This window comes from Papaver somniferum, chromosome 6 (assembly GCF_003573695.1).
Source record: "Papaver somniferum cultivar HN1 chromosome 6, ASM357369v1, whole genome shotgun sequence".
Taxonomy (NCBI): domain Eukaryota; kingdom Viridiplantae; phylum Streptophyta; class Magnoliopsida; order Ranunculales; family Papaveraceae; genus Papaver; species Papaver somniferum.
Genome location: NC_039363.1, coordinates 71,781,721 through 71,802,649, shown reverse-complemented (window position 1 = coordinate 71,802,649; position 20,929 = coordinate 71,781,721). Strand labels below are relative to the sequence as shown.

Genomic DNA, 20,929 nt, shown 5'->3' with positions numbered 1-20,929 from the left:
CATTTAAATGAGACACTCAGGTCTAACTCTAGTAATCTTCGAACCCAGGATGTTCAAAACTGATAAATTTCTTCTTTAGTTCATCTGAATGAGAAACTCAGGTCTAACTATAGTAATCTTCGAACCTGTGATGTTCAAATCTGATATATTTCGTCACCAGGTCTTATTCGAATCATATGATCGGAAATACCAACATTAGATTTCTATTTAGAACTTAAAACATTGAAAGCAAAATATTTTAACCCAACAAAATTGATACTCGATCATCAGTAACCTCGGATATGTCAACTTATTTTATGAAAGTGGCTTTTTTTGGTTGGACAATTTATGATTTTCTCTAAAAACACTTTTCAAAAGAACACACATACTTCTCACACACTCCTGTTAATCCGTATGAGCACTTCCAACTGCTATGAAGCACAAATACTTCAAAGTTGGTGACGTATCCGTATCGACGCCGTATCAGTATCGGATACTTGGGGATACCTGGGGATACGTATCAGATACTCCATTTAAAGTGTCACCTTTTTTTGATTACAGAAAGGGTAGGGGATACTCTGGGATACCTCTCAGATACTTTATGAGGGGATACTTCCGATAATCTAACATTTATTTTTTTATACAAAATCTATATATTTAGAAATTTATACCTACAATCTAATATTTATAGATATTTGTACTCATGAACATATCGAAGAATTATATCTAAACCTAATAACTTGTTGACTATAAAGAAAAAAGACTTGGTATTCATTTTTACGGTGCTTCAAAAAAATAAAAAAAAAACAGTGTTAGAAAAATCTAGCTTTAAAGCTTATTGGGCGCTCATGTTCTTCATGTTGTTTAGAGAGAAATCAGAGTACATATGATTTTATCCATTCAATTAACATAAGTAAGACTGAAACCCAAAATGTTGAAAGTTTGATGTTTGCTCACTTTAATATTCAAATACTAGTATTTATCGGATTTTTTTATTTTATGATTTTTTAATCAAAACTAGTCATAAAAACCCAAGGTGACCAAACTTGTGGTACAAAAACCCCACTCAAATGTTGGGATTCATTAAAACTCCATCTTAAACTAATACAAAAACCCCAAAATTTTAAAAATTTGATACAAAAACCGTAAATTTCAAAATTGGTTTCATCAAATTTTATGATGAAACCAAAAATTGGTTTCGTCAAATCTATGAGGTTTCATCAAAATTTTGTTTTTTGGGATTTTTGTGTTACTTTTGTTTTGGCGGGTTTTTTTGTGGATGGATAGTGACTCCTTTGGGGTTATTACTCGCGGACCGTTTTTTAATAAAATGATTTATTATTATATTAAATATTTTTTTAATAAATACACGTATCCCATCATATCCTGTATCCCTATTTTATGAAAATTGACGAATCTCAGTATCAGTGTCACCGTATCAGTATCCCTGTATCAATATCGGTGCATCATTTCTTCCAACCAAATGCTAATCGTCCATTTTTTGGATGGACAAAGATCAGCCGTTAGATCTTACGTTCTTTTTTAGCTTTGTCATACGGATCGGTGACCTGTCCCAAATATATGCAAAAATTCATTACTTTGGCACACGTACACCATACCACACTTGAACTATCCCTAATCGATCCTTATCCTTTTTCATTTTACTCTATCCTTCCTTCCCTTATCTCTCAGCGGCGGAACTCTTGGCTTATCCTCTTCTTCTTCTTCTTCTTCTCTCTGCAGCGGAACTAATCTGTAATTAATTTATACAACGATTCAAGAAGACAATGATGATAAAAAATAAGAAAGTCTTAGATCATTTTCTTAATCTACAATATATCATGACAGAGAGGAAAGAAACGAAAGGTAAATCTTTCGGTCCCTGTATCTCTAGAATTAGTATGTTTAGGGTTCTTAAATTTTTTGATTTTAGTTAATCTTTTTTTTTTTTTGAAATCTTAATTTTGTATCTAATTGACTGGATGAACAAATAGGAGAAGTGGGTTTGTTTTGAAAATTGAATTTCAGTTAACCCACTAAAGTTTTTTTAATGGTACTTTAGTAGGGTGATAATCTTTAGTATGTTAATTAGGGTTTGTTGGATTCTATTCTTCGTATGTTTAGGGTTCTTAAAGTTTAATTTTTTTTTGTTTCAAATATTAATTTTGTATCTAATCGAACTGGATGAACAAATAGGAGAAGTGGGTTTGTTTTGAAAATTGAGTTCCAGTTGACCCTTGTTAATTTTTTAACGATAGTTTAGCAGGGTGATAATCGTTAGTTGTTCATTGGGTGACCTCTTTAGATGTATCTTTATTTGGCCTTTCTCATGTGATGTTTGTTATTTTGTACAACACATCTTTTTTAATGAAATGTCAATGTGATATCTGATACAGGACAAGGTACAATTGAAGGGTCTGTCAAGGAGAAGAACCTGGTGATATCTATACGCATATTTATTTAAGTTTGCCTCTGACTTGGCATCCAAAGCTTATTTATAGCTTTGAGCATGTTTGCTTAGGACGTAATTTTTCACTAATAAGTTTTAATTATAGTTATTAGATAAACTTTTGTTTTTAAGTAGGCTAGTAAATATTTTCAGACATGGTTTTGTTGTCTTATGTTCGTGTGTAATACAATTCACTTCCATAGTGTGTTTACTTGATTTTGTAAGATCAACAAGAATCTTTAATTTTTCTTTTACATGCGGTTTATACATTTCAATTTATACTGTCCAACAAGAAACAAGAATTTTCACTATAACTGACTATTATATTTCCTGACTCTAATATCATCTGGATTTGCAAATGGTTAGTAGATTTAAGTGCCTTAAAACTCCATATGCTAGTCATCACGGTATCCTTATTTTTATTTGTTAGTTCTCCAATGTGTAATTTCACCACACTTTAGTACCCTATTGGCGGTTCCTAGCTTTTGTCTTGTTGTTGTTTTCTGTGAATAGAGATGAATGGATGGGTACCTTTATATTTTTTACTGTTGGATTCTGCTTGATTTTGTTCTTACAGAACACCTGGAGGTTTATCATATATGTGCTTGATATAGAGGCAGCACCCTCTGACTGTTAATTTCTTAGAATAAAGTGATATCTCTGACATGTTGGAACTGTGAATATAATGTTGGCTAGAAAATATTTTCAGACAGGCTTTTTTGTCTTAAGTTCTAATGTGACAAAATTCACTCCCATATTGTGTTTACTTGACTATGTAGGGTCAGCCATAATTCTTAGTTGACATGCATTTTGTTAATTTCAATTCATACTTTGTTTAGGAAGAATCACACGTTGGCACTATAAATGCCTGTTATACTTTTCTAACTCCAGGTGTCCTGCCCCTGATTACCTAACTTTGTACGATCAACATGAATAATTAGTTTAATTCCTTTTACATGCATTTTTGACATTTCAATTTATACTCTATTAAGAAAAACACACATTTGCACTATAATGGCGATTATGCTTTTCTGACTCTAATATCATTAGCTCTGCAATGGGTGGTAGATTTAATTTCTTGAATATCAATATGCTAGTTGCCTATGTACCTTTATTTCTCTTTCTTAGTTCTCCAATTTGTAATTTCATCACACCTAAGTGCCACATATTACTTGCTGGTTTAGCAGTTCTTTCACATAAACAACTTCAGGTGTCAACCATGTTTGTTTTGATACCTGAAATTGGTTCCCATCTTACTGAATCTAGGTTCCCAACTTTTGTTGTTATTGTTGTCTATGAATGGATTCTACATGATTTCGTCTGTAAGAACAACTTGTGTTAAGCACCCTAGAGATCTATCATTTCTAACTTTTAATTTATCTGACACGATGCAGATGAAAGGCTCAATGAAATCGTTGGAAGTGCATACTATGTTGCACCTGAGGTTCTACATAGATCTTATATTGGTGTGATATCATATATACTTTTGGAAGTCGTCCGTTCTGGGCTCGCCCAGAGTCTGGGATTTTTTGGTCCTTTAGGGCGGACTCAAGTTTCGATGAACCTCCTTGTCCTTCTTTATATTCTGAAGCCAAGCATTTTTTTCAAGCGTCTATTAAATAAAGACCCACGTAAACGAGTGATGGCTGCTGAGGCATTAAGTTAATATTCTCATCTTGTTAAAAAAAAACTGCTGAATTTCTTTCTTTGTGATCCTAATTATATTTCTCTTGGCAGGTCATCATTGGATTAGTAACTACAATGATATTCAGGCTCATGAAAGCCTATATGCGCTCATCATCTCTACATAAAGCTGCGTTAAGAGTGAGTACTTTAATATTCTCAAAATTTGCTTTGTTGTTGATCATGTCTCATAATTTGTTTTGTCCACGCCCCTTGCTTTTCAGGCATTCTCTAACCTTGTGGTTTACTTTTATGGAAGCCATGCTTGGTACAACAACCCTGCAGATGGAAGTTTCTATGTTGCAGCAGGTTGTTCTGAGGAAGGAAAACTACTCTTAAAGACATACAGTTGCTCTTCAGAATGTGGAATCCACTATTACCGAACTAAGTGAGATATTTACACAGCTGGCGATAATGGTTGCACATCAAGGGGAACTGGCTATCAGGTATCTTATTCTTACTGTAAGGAGAACAGTTCATATCCCCCTTGTGATATTAGTATTTGCATACCAACAGCATTCCACAAAAGTAATTCTCTTATAGTCCTCTTCTTTCCATGTTTTCTTCATTTATGTTTTCACGCTTGTTGCATGATTGTATACCCGGTACTGATGAGCCAATTGTTGTTTACATGACCTAGATCTAGGTTTAATCTGTCAAATTACCTGAAACATGTGCTTCGACTTTGCGTTAATGTACTGACTTGACCTTATCTTCATACTTCTTTGTTAATTATTGACTTGACCTTATGTTAAGGAGGTAATATTAAGTATACTTTAGTAACTTATTTTGTTCTACTGTGTATTAAGAACTGAACAAAGTCATTGTACTGATATTGATTTGCTTTGCAGGAACGACGTTCTTTGTCGTATGTGAACCAGAGACACAACACATGGATGCTTTACTTGATATCATTTATGAAGTATTGGCCAAGTTCATCATCATCGAAATCAGAATTTCATTCTTTTTTTGTGTAATTTTAAACATAATGGATAAAATGAATGAATACCTTTTGGAGAACTTCCTCTATACTGCAGTAGGAGGAATCCGACCCTCTGTGGTAAGCATTGATACTCATTTACCCTAAAATATCTTCACTAGTCTGAATTTCGTGTTACATGGTCCCTTTATCTATTTTTTCACAGCTTCAGAAATCTATTGACATACTTTTAACTTTGTTCTGCAGTTTGAAGTCCTAACGCTTTTGAGTTTGTGTTCAATTGTGATATACAGGTAAAGTGTTTATTCACTATTTTTTAGTTGTCATCCTAAAATACAACCTTTGTTAGGGAAGTTTAGGTCTGATCATGGTTTGTGTTGATTTGTAGAGGCAGCATATGTTGTCCTTGCAGGTATTTTTCGGTATTGTTGGGACTTGAACTGACTACGCATTTTTGTTTCTTGGTTCTACAGGTTTGTTTTGTCTAGATCCGATTGAATTTAAGTTAGCGATCAAAGACATAAATGGTGAAAGTTTGGCGGGTAAAATTCTATATTGTATGAATAATTTTGAACTTTCTTAGTTAGGTTTGCAAAAGAATTTCAGATTGAACACTTAATTTAGTGCTGAAAAATGTTTGACTTATTTTGCAATTATAACTCTTGTCTGAGACTAATGAATAAGATTGAATTGTTTTTGGATAAATTACTTTGTTTGAGCTTCTACATTGAATGTATTGACTTCCTTTATGCAGTTTGTGAATGTATGAATTGCAATTCCAAAAAGAATGGCCTGCAATTGGGTTTCAAGTTTAATTGTATTGTAGGCTTGTACACTGGAAGTACGAGTCCAGGATGAGGACCAGTATTATAGGCCTGTAAACTGGAAGCCCAGGTCTATAATCATGACCTGGGATGTATTTTTTTTTAATTGTAATTAAAGAATTGTCACGGGAAAAACCGCAACACAAATTGTTAGTAAAATAAACACGTGTCTTCTAAGTAGTAGTTGCAAAATAACAGTAACACTTATATCCGTTACTTTGGTCGTAACAAGAAAATGACAGTGTCTTTGGTGAATTGTTGTAGTTATGGTGTAACAGTTAAAATCGTTGGTTTATATGTGATAATTAAAACACGTGTCGCTATCATAAAATTAGGTCAATTGTGACAGTTTATTATTGTTACGTTTCTTTTATGTGACTAATCTGAATTTTGTTACAGATAAAACCGTTACAAACGCAATCACAATTATTAATAACGGGCTATTAGTACATTTATAAACGTTACAAATTAATTAGTAACAAGTATAGTCTGTGACAAAATCCTGGAAATGGTGTTGTGTTTATCCTAGCGATATGCTTAATTTAATTACGTACTAGCGTACTGATTTAAAAATCAAACCTACCAACCCCCATTAAGCTTTACGTACCTTGCAGATATGAGTTTTTGGATCTTGGATAAACCTTTTCTAGTTAACCTAATAGGTATCAACGTCAAAGAAATTGTTGAAACTTTCCTCCTCATCTCAATTCTCATTTTTGAATAAGCAAAAGTAAAAATGTACTCCAAGACAAAAAAAAATATGTGACCTTTCGTAAACCAATGAGAAAGTTAATAAGGAAATCAAAAATATAGAGACAGAGAAAATATTGGTACATCAAATATTTTAATGAATGATGATAATTAGGAGATAAGCCATGTTGTCGTTGGTAATTTGGTCTTGTGTTTCTATAAAAACCACCTTTCCTTTAGCAGTTGAGAAACAAACACAACCTCTTCACCTTCATTTCTTTACTCCAAAGCTTCTCCAGTCATCCCACAAACCTTGATACCTATACTGCCAAAACTGCCAAAACAACAATAAATCTTGGATTTGTTATAATTTTCTCATAATCTTAGCAAAGCAATGGCTATAGGTTTGATCAACAACACCATTCTGAAACCTTATTCCTCTTCACCCTCCTCCAGTGATGATATTCAGTCTCTAGATATTTCCAGTAACAATGATGTTTTAGTTCCTCTTACTATTTTCGATAAAGCTGCGTTTGATCTTCATGTAGCTGTTTTATACGCTTTTAAAGCACCTATGCCATCAAATGAAGTCATGAAAGCTGCACTCTCAAAAGTTCTTGTTTATTATCCTCACTTAGCCGGACGTTTTACTACCGACGGTCAGGGTAGAACTTGTATTGTTCTGAATAATGCAGGTATTCGTGTCACCGAGACTTATGTTCCTACTTCACTTGCTGAACTTCTTCCTTTTGATCCATCCAAAGATGTTAGGCATCTTCTTCCTCCTGTTGAGGGAAATATCGAAGAATTACTTCAGATTCAACTCAATCGTTATGCTTGTGGTGGATTAGTTATTGGCCAAACTGCTCATCACCGTGTTTGTGATGGTCAATCCATGAGTTCATTCTTTGTTGCATGGGCTAGAACAGTACGGGGTCTTGCTACGGACCCCCTTCCTTATCACGATAGGCTGGCCGTGTCACAACCAAGAAACCCACCTAAAGTAGATTTTGACCATCGTTCAATTGAATTCAAAAAGTCTACGATGAATCCAGACATGGCACCGGTATTTTCACCTTCCATAGAGACTTTGATTATCCATTACTCACCGGAGTTTGTGAAAAAGCTCAAATCTAAAATCAGCGAACAAAGTTCCGCTCAAAACCAAAGATACAGTACTTTTGAGTGTCTACTTTCTCATACATGGAAGAAGGTGACTGAAGCTAGAGGACTTGATCTAGAAGAATCAACTCAAGTTAGAGTTGCAGTGAATGGAAGAGCAAGAATTAAACCATCAGTACCGATGGAATATTTTGGTAATTTAGTCCTCTGGGCTTATCCAAAGTTGAAAGTGAAGGAACTGTTGGAACATAACCATGCATATATCGCTAAGGCAATCCACGACGAAGTGACTCGTGTCGATAATAATTATTTCAAGTCTTTTATTGATTTCGGAGAGATAGCTAAAGCAGATGGAGGAGAAGAGCTTGAAGCAACAGCACCCGAATTCGGAAACTCGTTATGCCCAGATTTGGAAGTTGATAGTTGGCTGAGGTTTCAGTTTCATGATCTTGATTTTGGTGGTGGGGGTCCTTGTGCCTTTTTCCCACCCAATATTCCAGTTGAAGGTCTAGTCATTTTCTTGCCAACATGTAGTGAAGATGGTGGAGTGGATGCAGTACTTTCTCTTTTGCCTGAACATGTTCCTCTCTTTAAACAGATTTCTCATTCTATCGACTAAGTTTAAACCTGAAGATGGGGATGATTAAGAGTCAAAATTATATATATATGCGTCTGTGTTTTATTTAGCTACTTTTGCACATTTTGTTGCGCTAAGTTATGTGATTTAAATACTGTAATTATGGTTTTATTAAATGAAATCAACTTTGGTTAGACACTTAAAATGTAGTTAAGAGCTAGTGAAACTAAAAGTAAAGCTTGCACTCATTCTTTCGGCTCAGTGACTGAAAGCATAAATCTTGGTTTTCAGAATTGTATGTGCAAGTTTGACTAGCAAAACTTACAGTCAATGTGGTCAAGCCGTATGAATATGCCTACTGGTTTGCAATAGTCCCGCGGTGGTTAGAAGTAAAGAAATGAAGCCCCGAAACCAAAAGAACTCTTGGAGCTTTAAACAAATGAATGCTCAAGAATTATGCATGGTTTTAAATTATTTAGCACATAATGAGAGTCTCAATAAAGAAAGGCGAATCATGCCTCCAGTTTTTCTGTGAAACTTTTTCCTTTTTTTCTTTTTCTTTTTCGTTTTTGCTCGAAAAGAAAGATTGCATTAAAAATACGGTAATGACATATCAAAACGGTTCTAGCACACTGAAGAGAAAAGAAGATGGCTCCTCCTTCCCTATGGGATTAACATAATAAACTATAGAGTACTCCTCCAAAACCTAGAGGAAAGAGGCGTACAGTAATTTTAATCATTCGCTTTAATCAATGAGGATCAAAGACTCATTCATTCCGAAGAAAAAAACCTTATCCATCATCCTAATAGAGTATTACTAGCGACGTTTGAAAATTAATTCTCCAGCTGTTATGTTTGACCACAATCCTACCTACCAAAGAACAATGTATGGCAAAACTTAAAGCACATGTTTATGTACTGTGAGATAGGGACAACTGAGTCCGATATCTCCTTGAAAATCTTACGTTTTTTTTTTTTTTTTTTTTTTTTTTTTTTTTTTTTTTTTTTTTTTTTTTTTTTTATAGATGGCCTTCAAAAAGGCTAATGATCCCTTTAACAGTTGGTAGAAGCCAGACTGGAGAAACAAACCACTACATAAAGGAATTGTTCAGTTTTGCCCATTGAGCAAGCTCATGTGCAACAGAATTACAATAACGAGGTTGACAAGGAAAAATACAAGCTACTAAATTCGAAGAGAAAAATAGAATGTCCTTAAAGATAACATCCGTTCTAGAGTCTCCATCGAACATGCCAGATGAAAATTGATCACTGAGACCTTTAGCATCACTCTCAATGATAATGTGAGTGAATTTTTCCTCCTTTGCTTTCTTCAAGACTGCCCAAATAGCTCTGGCTTCAGCTTCTTCAACAGACTTTACTTCAAAAACTAAGGAAGCACAAAAGGAAGCTTTACTTGCGAAGTCCCGCATCACATATCCTGCATCATTATCTCCAGAGATATCATCATACGCTCCATCAGTATTACATTTAATCCAACCAAAAGAGGGGGGTATCCATTTGTCACACTGACTAACAGAGGTAGTAGGGGAGATAGTTAAGCAAGGCTTCCTAGCCAAGAGCATAGCTCTAGCTAAAACTGCAAAGTGAGTTTCTTTAAGGTTTTGGAAAACAAGATTATTTCTATTATTCCAGATAGACCAAAGAACGGTAACAAAGAAACATTGATCTTCATCAGAAAGTTTAGACAAAGGGTCAGTAAGCCAAAAAAACCAACCAATCAATGAAAGACTTATTTTGAAAGACCTTAGTGTTAACACAAAGAGCGCTGAGAAACCAAATCCTACTAGAAAAATGGCATAGGACTAAAGCATGCATGACAGACTCGTGGGGATCAGTGCATCTAGCACAATCAACACTATGCATGGGCATTCTAGTATGTAAAATGGTTCTAGCAGGTAGAGCATTTCTAGCAGCTTTCCAGAGAAAGAATTGGATTCTGTGAGGAACCCTAATTTTCCAAATGCGCTTCCAAAGATTGATACATGGGGAGGGCCTAAGACCTCTAATTCCCATGTAGGAAGACTTAGAAGAAAATCTATCATTCTTTGAAAGTTTCCAAGCCTCCTATCAGGAGTCCATAACTGGCTTACGGGAATAGTGATAATCTTCTTAACATAAGCATCATCAAATTGAGTATTTAGTCTATTAACATCCCAAGTTCTAGTCTGATTATTAATGAAGTAAGAGACTTTAACATTGGGATCATGTGGTACTAAGGGGTTTGGTGTAGCAAAACCCAGATCTGAGATCCATTTATCACACCAAGGATCAATAATTGACCATCCCCTACAATCCAAGAGATAAAAGGTTTGATCAGCTCCTTTATAGCATGCATACACTTCCAGGTCCAAGAACAGTTACTAGTGCACTGGGCATTCAAGAAATCAGTTCTAGGGAAGTACTTAGCTTTAAGAACAGTAGCTAACATACAATTGGGATTTTCAATAATTCTCCAAGCATTCCTAGCAATCATAGCCAAGTTATTTAGCTCAGCTTTCCTAAAATCCAAATCACCTTCTGATTTAGGGGAGCACAAGATATCCCAACCCAAAAGATGTAGTTTTCTATCTTTAGGGTCAAGGGTTTCTCCCCACCAAAATTTACATAGATGAGATTCCATTTGTCTACATAGATGTTTAGGAATAAGGAAGGCTCCCGTTTGAAAAAGGGGAATGGCTTGACCAATATGTTTGATTAGAGTAGTTCTAGCAGCTTGAGACAAGAGCTTATGAAGCCAGATAGAAATTCTGGCATCAATGGCTTGAAGGATACCCATATGAGTTTGAATTTTAGAAGCTTGAAACATTGTAGGGGTGCCAAGATACTTTTCTCCTAAATCCATGTTTTGAATGTCCAAAATATTGGCAAGCTGGGCTTACCTATGTTCAGGAAGTTTCGTACTAAAGAGGATTCCAGATTTATCAAAATTTATTTCTTGACCAGAGGCCAAGCAGTATTTTTGAAGATACTCTTTTATAGTATGAAAATTTTTAATAGTGGCCTTAAAAAAAGGAGGGAATCATCAGCAAATAAGAGGTGTGTCATAGCTGGAGCATCTTTACACACTTTTATGCCTTCAACCAGTCCCTTTTTAGAGAGGGTATCAATGTAAGAAGATAGAACCTCAGAGAAAATAATATAAAGATGAGGGAATAAAGGTCCCCCTGCCTCAGACCTCTTTCTGGTTTGAAAAAGCCAGTAGGGATACCATTGAGGAGGATAGAGTAAGAAACAGAAGAAACACACTGGTTAATGGGTTTTATCCAGTGTTCAGACAACCCCATTTTTTTTAAAAACATTTTCATGAAAATACCACTCCAGCTTATCATAAGCTTTGGACATATAGAGTTTAATGGCAGCAATGCCTTCAGTTTTGTCATTGTGATTGACAACATATATAGCCTCATTAGCTGAAAGAATATTATCAGAAATACTCCTCTTAGGTATTAAGGCACTTTGATTTTGAGAAATTATGTTATTCATAAATGGTTTCAATCTATTGGCTAAGGTTTTGGAAATGATTTTATAAATGAAATTACACAGACCTATAGGTCTATATTGAGAAATCAACTCAGCAAGATGAACTTTGGGGATAAGAGCAATATTAGTGTGAGTAAAAACTTTTGCTATATGCCAAGTTCTAAAGAAGGTTTGAGTCATATCAATGACAGCCTCCCCAAAAATATCCCAATGAATTTGATAACAAAGACCAGTGAAGCCATCAGGTCCTGGAGCCTTTTGTCTTCCCATTTGGAAAACAACATTCTTGATATCCTCGGGGGAAAGAGGAGAGTTTAGATGAGCATTATCAGCTTCTGTGAACTTGACAGGAAGGTATTGAAGGATTTCATCCTGGAATTGTTGGTGATTGGAAGAATAAAGATTTTTGAAGTAATTTATGAAGGAAGTACCAATACTATTTCTATCAGTTAGAATAGTATCAGATGGGTCCTTAATCCAACCAATAAAATTTCATTTTCTTCCAAAGAGGGTAACTCTATGGAAATAGGGTGAGTTTCTATCACCTTACATAAGACAAACCTCTCTAGACTTGTCCTTCCAATAGAGTTCCTTTAGATTGTATAGATACTCTAGTCTAGCTCTAAGTCTAGCTATGGAGCTAGAATTAGTAGGATTGGAAGTTTGGATTTCAACTAACTCCTCGCTGGTAGTAGATATATTGGTTTGAATATTACCAAAGGAGGATTTATTCCAATCTCTAATACCTTTCTTAGACTCAAAAGTTTAGTGTTAAGCTTATATGAAGGGGAACCAATCATATTAATAGACCAAGAATTATCTATAATATCTTTACAAGTGGGATCTTCAATCCACATATCCATAAAATGTAATGGTCTAGGTATACAAATGTCTTCAAAGTTAAAACCTATATGCATGGGACAGTGATTTGAAGAGTCTCTAGGCTGATTATTGACACAAAGTTTAGGAAATAAAACTTCAGCAGATTGATTAATAAGACATCTATCCAATCTTTCAAGAGTAAGATCAGGACCTTGTTGCATATTGGACCAAGTAAACCTAGGACCAGAAAAACCAGGATCATACAAGTTAAACACAGAACAAAAATTTCTAAGGTATACAAAATCAGAGTCATCAACTTGTAGACCACCATTCTTATCCTCAGTACCCAAGAGGGCATTAAAATCTTCTACATAGAAAACTGGGTCATCTAATGGTGTTGAAGGTAATTGGCATTGAGTTTCCCAAGAGGGCATTAAAATCTTCTACATAGAAAACTGGGTCATCTAATGCTTGTCTTAGATTACTATTAGGTTCACCATATATGAAATGTATGTGACAAAGTTTGGAGTACATGATTTCTATGGATGTGACATACATACCCCTCAAGCTGGATGAAATAATGTTCAGATGGATTTCTTTTTTCCATGCAAGCACAAGACCACCACTCCTCCCAATACTTGGGACATTAAAAGTGCAGGGAAAACCCATGTTCCTTAATCTTCTAGCAGCCAAATCTTTATTCATTTTTGTCTCCGTTAGAAAAATGACATCAGGGTTTATGTTTCTACATAGCAGGCTAAGTTCTTTATTAGAAGTTTTCTTTCCAAATCCTCTAATATTCCAGCAAACCATGTTGACATTATTGACAGGGAAATGATTGATAGGACTAGAAATATTAAGAGGGTCAATAATAGGAGAAGAAGGATTTGAGTTTGCCTGAGTGGTGGAAGCAGAACTACCATCAAGAGTTGAGTCTCTAGAACCACCAATTTGAGTAGTCTCCTGGGTAGAACCGAGATTCAGAGAAGTAGCCACATGAAGAGAATTATTGCGGACACCGTCATTGCTTGGAGTATCATCAGTAGGTACATTATAGATACCATAAGGGTCAACTAGGGAATGGGCATTGAGAGTACAGTTAGAGAGATTTATAGCAGGGAGATCTCACAATTTGGTGATAGGGGGACAAAGCTTTGAGTAATCAGATTGATTAGGTATAACCACAATGCTAGCTAGAGCAGAGTCACTAGCTCTAGTGCGTTTTCTTAAGTAAGCTCTGGTATTGATCTTTCTCTTAAGATTTGATAGGGAATCATGCTCAGCAGAAGCAGAGATAACTTCTTCTCTGGTGATGGCAGGTTGTTTTATCGAAACAGCTGCCGTTTTGAACCTTCTGGATGAGTTGGTGGTCCTGATCGGATCCTGATTTGACGACTCAGGGTTAACACTAGAAGTTTCAACTGTAACATTTTGGGTAGTAAATTGCTTGAAGATAACTGGAAAACCATTATTCAAATGAGTTGAGCTTTGCTGGACCGGACCAACATCAAAGATCTTATGGCAGTAGATCGATTAACAAAAAGACCTATTTGGAGATTATTGGCTAAACCTTTTTGAGACACATTATCAGGACTTTGAGCTAAGTCTTTAGATTTTTCATTGGTGTTAGCATGGTTATCAATAGTGTCATCTTAAGTTTCTGGCACTTCTTCATTAGGAGACATGATAGTATATTTGATCACAATGCTGGTAGTAGGTGAAGATTGTTGAGCCTCTGAATGTTTTGGCATCATTAACCTCGAAACTGCTGGGATGACATATTTTGAGCTAGAAGCAACTGATTCTTGTAGTAACTTTTGTTTGGATTTACAAGCTGGACAGTTGATATCTTTATGATCTAAGACACAACAATAAGTGCAGAAAACTTTATAGTATCTGCATTCAATGAGAGAAGGTTTAGCTCTCCCAGAAGTGAAGAGAGGGATTCCTGTTGGTAGGGATTTATGAACAAAAACTCTAACACAAACTTTAACATTCTTCCTTAGAGGATGATTCACGTAGGGAGTTTGATCCTCTACTAGTTTCCCAAGCTTGAAGGTGAGTTTTTGAAGATCCTCGAACTCAGTGCACTCCTTTGGGATATTACATAAGATAAGCCAAAACAATTCTTAAGCAAAAGAGACTTGATGATTTGATGGCCAGCCATTAGGGGGGACAACTTTGAGAACCATTAAATAGCCACAAGTATACCAAGGTCTCTGCTCATTAGTTCTGTTGGAATCATATTCAGCCAAAAATCTGATAAGGACCATATTTCTCAATCCATTGAACATAGTGACAAAAGGTGTTTGTGCTAACGACCATTGGTTGCATATGTAGTAACAAATAGAATAAGTAAGGATGAGGGTTTCGCAACAAATGTATCCAACCATACACCATTTCTAATTGTTATCATTTTCTACTAAGATGACTGTTTTTTCGATGAATACTGGTTGTTAGAGCATATATAGCTCGGTTGAACCCACCAAGCGTTGTTATGTCAAGATTGGTTGTCATATTTTAGTGAATCAGAACTCATATTAAGAGTCGCTTGATTATGTACTAGAGTCAACTTCGTATAGGTTAGCTTGAAAGTATTAGGATTTAAGACTTTGCAAGTATTGCGAAGACTTGAAGTTATGAAGAAGCAAGGAGTTACAACGACAACAATCATCCTTCCACTTGAGGTTAATGATATTTGATTTGAACCGTTTCATTCCCTAAACATCTTTCAAGTCGTGCATATTGAAAACAAAACTGCGAAGCATATTTGAAATCTAGATAGACATGGTATTAAGGAATACAACACGAGGTTTATTGCTTAACCATTAAACTTTGTAGATAAGACATCGCCATAATCATTTGAATTCTATTGTGATTATGTATGGGTATGAGGTGAGGATTTGATCCTAGGGAACAATGTTTTACATGTGTTCTAAGGAAGTAAGTTCATAAAATTGTTTGTGAATCAAAAAAGGAAATTGCCAGGCGTTATTGGTTTTGTTATTCGTTGCATATTTTATGAAAAACCAATATGTGTGATCGAGTATAACCGTTCACGACTTGTTGTGTTATTGGTAGAACTATTCACAAAGGCCTGACTTTGGTCGGCTCGGAAACCTACAATAATATACTGCAAGTGCACAACGTCTAACTAGTAAACAATGGCAAGTACAGGTCGTTCCCACGAGGAGTGTGAAATACTCTACCAACTAATACCAAAAAAACTAAGTAATCAAATATGATGCTTTTGAGAGTTTTCAGAAATCCGGACAAAATGATAGCAAAATAATAAAAATGTAACCAAAGATGTGAAAGTGTTAAGGTTTCGGGAATCCGTTGTAGTAAAGTTATTTGTATTCAATCACAAAAATATCTAATTTACTCATGTAAAATAGCAAACCTAGCTACTAGTACACGGAAGATATTTCATTAAGAATCGTTGACAAGAATTATCATTTTCAAAATGGTAGTTTGTTGTCACCTTAATGTAGAATTCTTAAGCACTAGATATACATGGCATAAATAGTCAAATGAATTTCATAATTCAATTATTCCAAAGGTTCAATGAGTTCTTCTACTAATCTAACTATGGACTATACATGGCATAGAACATGAAAAATATAGCTACAAGGTGAAACATTGAAAGAGAATCATAAACATTATCATTAAGTTCAATTGGTAGAAACTTTATTCAAGAACATAAAATAAATCACCTACAACTTCATCCGTTCACCCTAACATGGATTAGCTAGACATGGTTTTCTCAAAAAACCATCAATCAATATAAATAAATCAAACTCTAGCTAATAAAAACGAAGAATAGAAAACAAAACTTCAAAACCCTTCTCTACTTGCGGCACTATGGCCGACCCCCCATTTTCATTTTGAAATAACACATAAATATAGCCCACAGATGAATTCACGTCGTCGCCACATCACCTCCCAATAGAAGTCTGCCACATGTCATGAAATACAATCTACTCAATAATATTGTGTCGCGTGTCATAATATGACGAAACATTCTAAAGTATCATCGAATCTCCACTTTCCATAGTATATGAAACCACCAAGGAAATGAATTAATTTCATTTAAAAAGAATGATATTTTCTTGCATGTGTTGGGCCCACCTTAACTGTATTTGCACAAATGACGTCATTTGGTCTCAAACATTCCTTCAGATTATTTATATATATATAGAAAGAGAACTTATGTAAGGACAAGATATGTTAATCTTTCCTTTTTCTTCATTTGCACTTCATTTGCACATGGTCATGGAGGTGATATTCTTCCATTCTTATGCTAACAATAATAAAGTCACTCTTGACCAATCTTAGGTGGCATTAGTGTGTTGACGTCGACTCGCTTAACCATGCATTAATTGAAGAGAAAATTAAAATTTTTTTGCCCATTGTGACCTCGGCTGTGAAATAATTCTATGTTGCTGATATATATGGAGATACCAGACCAACATAATAAGTGCTGCTGATATATAGAAATACCAGGCCAGCATAATAAGTGTTGCTGATATATAGAAATACCAGGCCAATATATTTGATCATTGTGGTTGTTGATACATGGAAATACCAGGCCAACCCCATTTCATCATTGTGGTTGCTGATACATGGAAATACCTGGCCAACCCCATTTCATCATTGTGGTTGTTGATACATGGAAATACCAGGCCAACCTCGTTTCATCATTGTGATTGATGATATATGGAAATACCAGGCCAACCACTTTGCAATTTTCGTCGCAAACACCATTAAGTCTCACATTTTGCTGTTTATTCGCTGGATGATCGAATTCACTTGTACTTTCTACAAAAGCACTAAAATAGTATTAGAAACTAAAATAGTGTATCCTATCTAATATAAATATGGGTATAAAATGTAGCATTTACATGCTTATCAGACATATGTATTGGTATGACTTTTATTAGTGAAACTGATCTTAAGTAATCACCTGAGATGGTATGATCGGGTTTGTGATTTTATGTCTGACCAAATATGGGAAAGGGGAACCGATCCTAGTAAGAGGTATGGTACATCACAAAAGGGAACCGATCCTTGTATGAGGTGCAACAAGGTTTATAGCAGAAAGGGGAATCGATCCTATGAACATGTGCAACACGTTTTTAGGAAAAGGGGAACCGATCCTATGGACATGTGCAACACATATAAGTTAGGTACCATATATATGTGGGGAATGATCCTAGTACCTAGTCAACCGAATTTTGGAAAGCTAGTGTGACTATGCACAATACTCACATGGAGGTAGAACCGAAACTTGTTTTGGTAGAACCGTTAAACCCATGATTGTGATTGAATATTATTTGATCAATCACATAGTTCTTGAAATTCAGATGAACCAATTCTAAACTTGTTTGGAAGTGTGGAAAATCAGTTTCAAGGTTGTAAGTGTGAAAGAGAACTTACAAAGTAAGGATGTCGACATACTTTTAACACGTGCTATGAATGTTTATTTCTTTAATTGTTCAAAGTTATTCCTTAATAACTAAGAGAAGATAATCCCAGGATCGAAACATAAATAAGTTAAGAATCTTTTAATTAAGGTAATTAACTTCATTTTTAGTAAAATAATAATTAGTAATGTGCATTTACTAATTGGATATTTTCTGAGAGATTTCGATCCTTATTTTTGGACAGAGCATTTCCAGGAATTACGGAAATCGAATTTGTGCTTTAATGAATATCTTGAGAATATTTGCGGTTTGGGAAATTCCTTGGTGTCCAAACTTCCTTGTCTATAAATACTTGAAGTTTGCCTTTCTAGCAAACTAATCCTTCGTAACAACAAACTTCCTCTTTGTTGTGTTGTTACTGGTGTAGCCGCCTATTCGGAGAGGAGAGTAATCTAATTAGGAGAAATCTCTTACGGTCGCTCAATTTAAAGTTTTCTTTGGGATTGAGAAGCTCTAGCAAGTACCGTTGGTGGGAAACTAGATAATTGCGGTTTATCTTTCGTTTTCATTGACTAACGGTGGTTGAACTTTGATTGCACCTAGTTTCTTTATGCTTGAGAATCTTCTCTTCTTATACAAGATCCACTCAAACTAGTTCAAAGTTTCGATAGGGATCTTTAGGTTGTTGTTAGTTCTAAAGACGATCTTGTGATAATCCATTGTTAACAGACTCCGTTCTATGCATGATTAATCACAAGATATTCAAGTGATTGTGTGCAGGTGTTTATTGAAGATCTAAGAATATTTGAAGACGAAGAAGATATTCAATATTTCTGATTTTTGGGTTCATAATCTTTGGTGTGCACAATACTTGTTTCGGTAAAAGAGGATCCAATTAATAATCGGTTTATCCTTGTGATAGATTGGATTGATTAATTGAGTAGATCGACATCAACAAAATTCTTTGGATTAATAGTGTTGTTGGCTTAATCTTAAACGATTACTTCGAAAATTGAACATAAGATATATCTAAGGACCTGACGAAGGAGTTTATGTTAAGATAAACAGAAGAGCCTTTGTCCGACTCATATCACTTGGTTGAATAAAGTTGATACAAAACAGATTTGTTGTTCCTTTACTGTTTGGAATACGAACCAAAGGAATTGTTCCAAGTACGTGACTTATTCATAGGTTGGAGGCGTGGGAATACATACGGAACTAGGTGAACTATAGGTTTAGTTGCTTGGTCTCAACTATACGAAGTTAGGTGTAATTTTGTGTAGCGGCTTAATACTGAGATTATTCAATTCTGGACAAGGTCCCGGTGTTTTTATGCATTTGCGGTTTCCCCGTTAACAAAATATTGCTGTGTCATTTACTTTATATTTCCGCATTATAATTATTTTATTATAATTAAAGTAAATTACACAAACGTTAATTCCTATTTACTTGATAAGTGAATCCTATTGTGTTTGGTTAAGTCCGAACCTTTTTATCAAGTAACATACTTCGTTGTTGTATTGTCTCGATCTCGTATCCATAGACGATCACACGAAGTATGAACCAATTAGTTGTATTGTCTCGACTCAGTCCATAGACAATTACTTTTGGAGAAAGGACTTATAGGTAGGAAAAGTTTTATCTCGAGATATATTTGGGTACCCTCGCCTTTTCACTGGTTTAGTTAAATTTGAAGGTAAAGTAAGTTTTTCTGCCATTTGGATGGTGAGGTTTTAAATTTCAAGGTTTTCAGGTATGATGGTATCCTGAGATGAAGATGGTTCCATATAGATTATAATAATGATGGTGATGATAAAATTTTTATCAGAGGGGAGAACTTGTTTTGGTGTTATAATAAGGATGTGAAAGTAAAATATTCTTGTAGAAGTGCTAGAATAGTGATATGAGCCGATCATATAGATGTGAAGATGCAGCCAAGAAATGTCATCTAAGGTGGACAAATCCTTAAAATGGGAATTATGAGATAGTTGAAAATAGTCTGAAAAGTAAATGGATTGAGAATAATATTGAAAAAACGGGGGTCTAACAACCACACCCAATATTTCGCTTAACAATCTGTATGGACTAACTCCAATATAATTCTGAGAGCACCAACTAATAAAAGCGATCTCAATCAAAAAATATATCTAAGAGTTATATCGATGTTTCTTAATGTAATCAGCAAATCAAACAGATAGAAATCTGTGATCCTGATTAATATAAGAAACCATTTGGACGGTATCAAAGACCAATATCAAAGTGTCAATCAATTTAATCAACAACCAAAGGTAGGATTCACAATTCATTGAACTTATGCACAACCTGTGATATTTCAATTATATAAACAAATATAACGCGGAAAAGAAATAACACAGACACCAGAAATTTTGTTAACGAGGAAACTACAAATGCAGAAAAACCCCGGGATATATTCCAGATTTGAACACCACACTTTATTAAGCCGCTACAGACACTAGCCTACTACCATTTAACTGCGGACTGGAATGTAGTTGAGCCCTAACCAATCTCACAATGATCAAGGTACAGTTTCGTTCCTTACGCCTCTTGAACCACGCCGGATTCTGTGCACTTGATTCCCTTAGCTGGTCTCACCCACAATTAAAAGTTTCTATGACCCAAAGTCGAAGACTTGATAAATAAATCGGTATCACACAGAAGATTCTATTGAATAGATAAATCTGTCTCCCACAAATATACCTACGAGTTTTGTTCCGTCTTTTGATAAATCAAGGTGAACAGGAACTAATTGATAAACCGGACTTATATTCCCGAAGAACAACCTAGTATTATCAATCACCTCACAATAATCTTAATCGATTAACGAAACAAGATATTTTGGAATCACAAACGATGAGACGAGGATGTTTGTGACTACTTTCAATCTTTCCCATCGAA

General features: G+C 35.1%; 2 protein-coding genes across 2 annotated transcripts; one reads left to right on the top strand and one right to left on the bottom strand.

Annotated features, from left to right (window-relative positions):
- Positions 1-6,799: 6,799 nt before the first annotated feature.
- On the top strand, positions 6,800-8,469 carry LOC113287955 (tryptamine hydroxycinnamoyltransferase 2-like). Its single transcript, XM_026536852.1, has one exon. The coding sequence runs from the start codon at positions 6,960-6,962 to the stop codon at positions 8,304-8,306; it is 1,347 nt and encodes a 448-aa protein (XP_026392637.1). The 5' UTR covers positions 6,800-6,959; the 3' UTR covers positions 8,307-8,469.
- Positions 8,470-9,355: 886 nt separating this feature from the next.
- Positions 9,356-11,127, bottom strand: LOC113290916. Its single transcript, XM_026540500.1, has 3 exons — positions 10,655-11,127; positions 10,108-10,571; positions 9,356-9,951 (listed from the first exon to the last, which is right to left on the bottom strand). Exons 1-3 carry the CDS (start codon positions 11,125-11,127, stop codon positions 9,356-9,358), a joined length of 1,533 nt encoding a protein of 510 aa, XP_026396285.1.
- Positions 11,128-20,929: the final 9,802 nt, after the last annotated feature.

Bases quoted from the DNA above. Each gene is read 5' to 3' on its own strand.
- LOC113287955 (XM_026536852.1), top strand. From the start codon at position 6,960: ATGGCTATAGGTTTGATCAACAACACCATTCTGAAACCTTATTCCTCT.
- LOC113290916 (XM_026540500.1), bottom strand. From the start codon at position 11,127: ATGGATTTAGGAGAAAAGTATCTTGGCACCCCTACAATGTTTCAAGCT. The intron at 10,572-10,654 runs GTGCACTAGTAA...CTTGGATTGTAG, and splicing joins ACTGATTTCTTGAATGCCCA to GGGATGGTCAATTATTGATC. The intron at 9,952-10,107 runs GTCTGTCATGCA...TTTCTGATGAAG, and splicing joins AGATGCACTGATCCCCACGA to ATCAATGTTTCTTTGTTACC.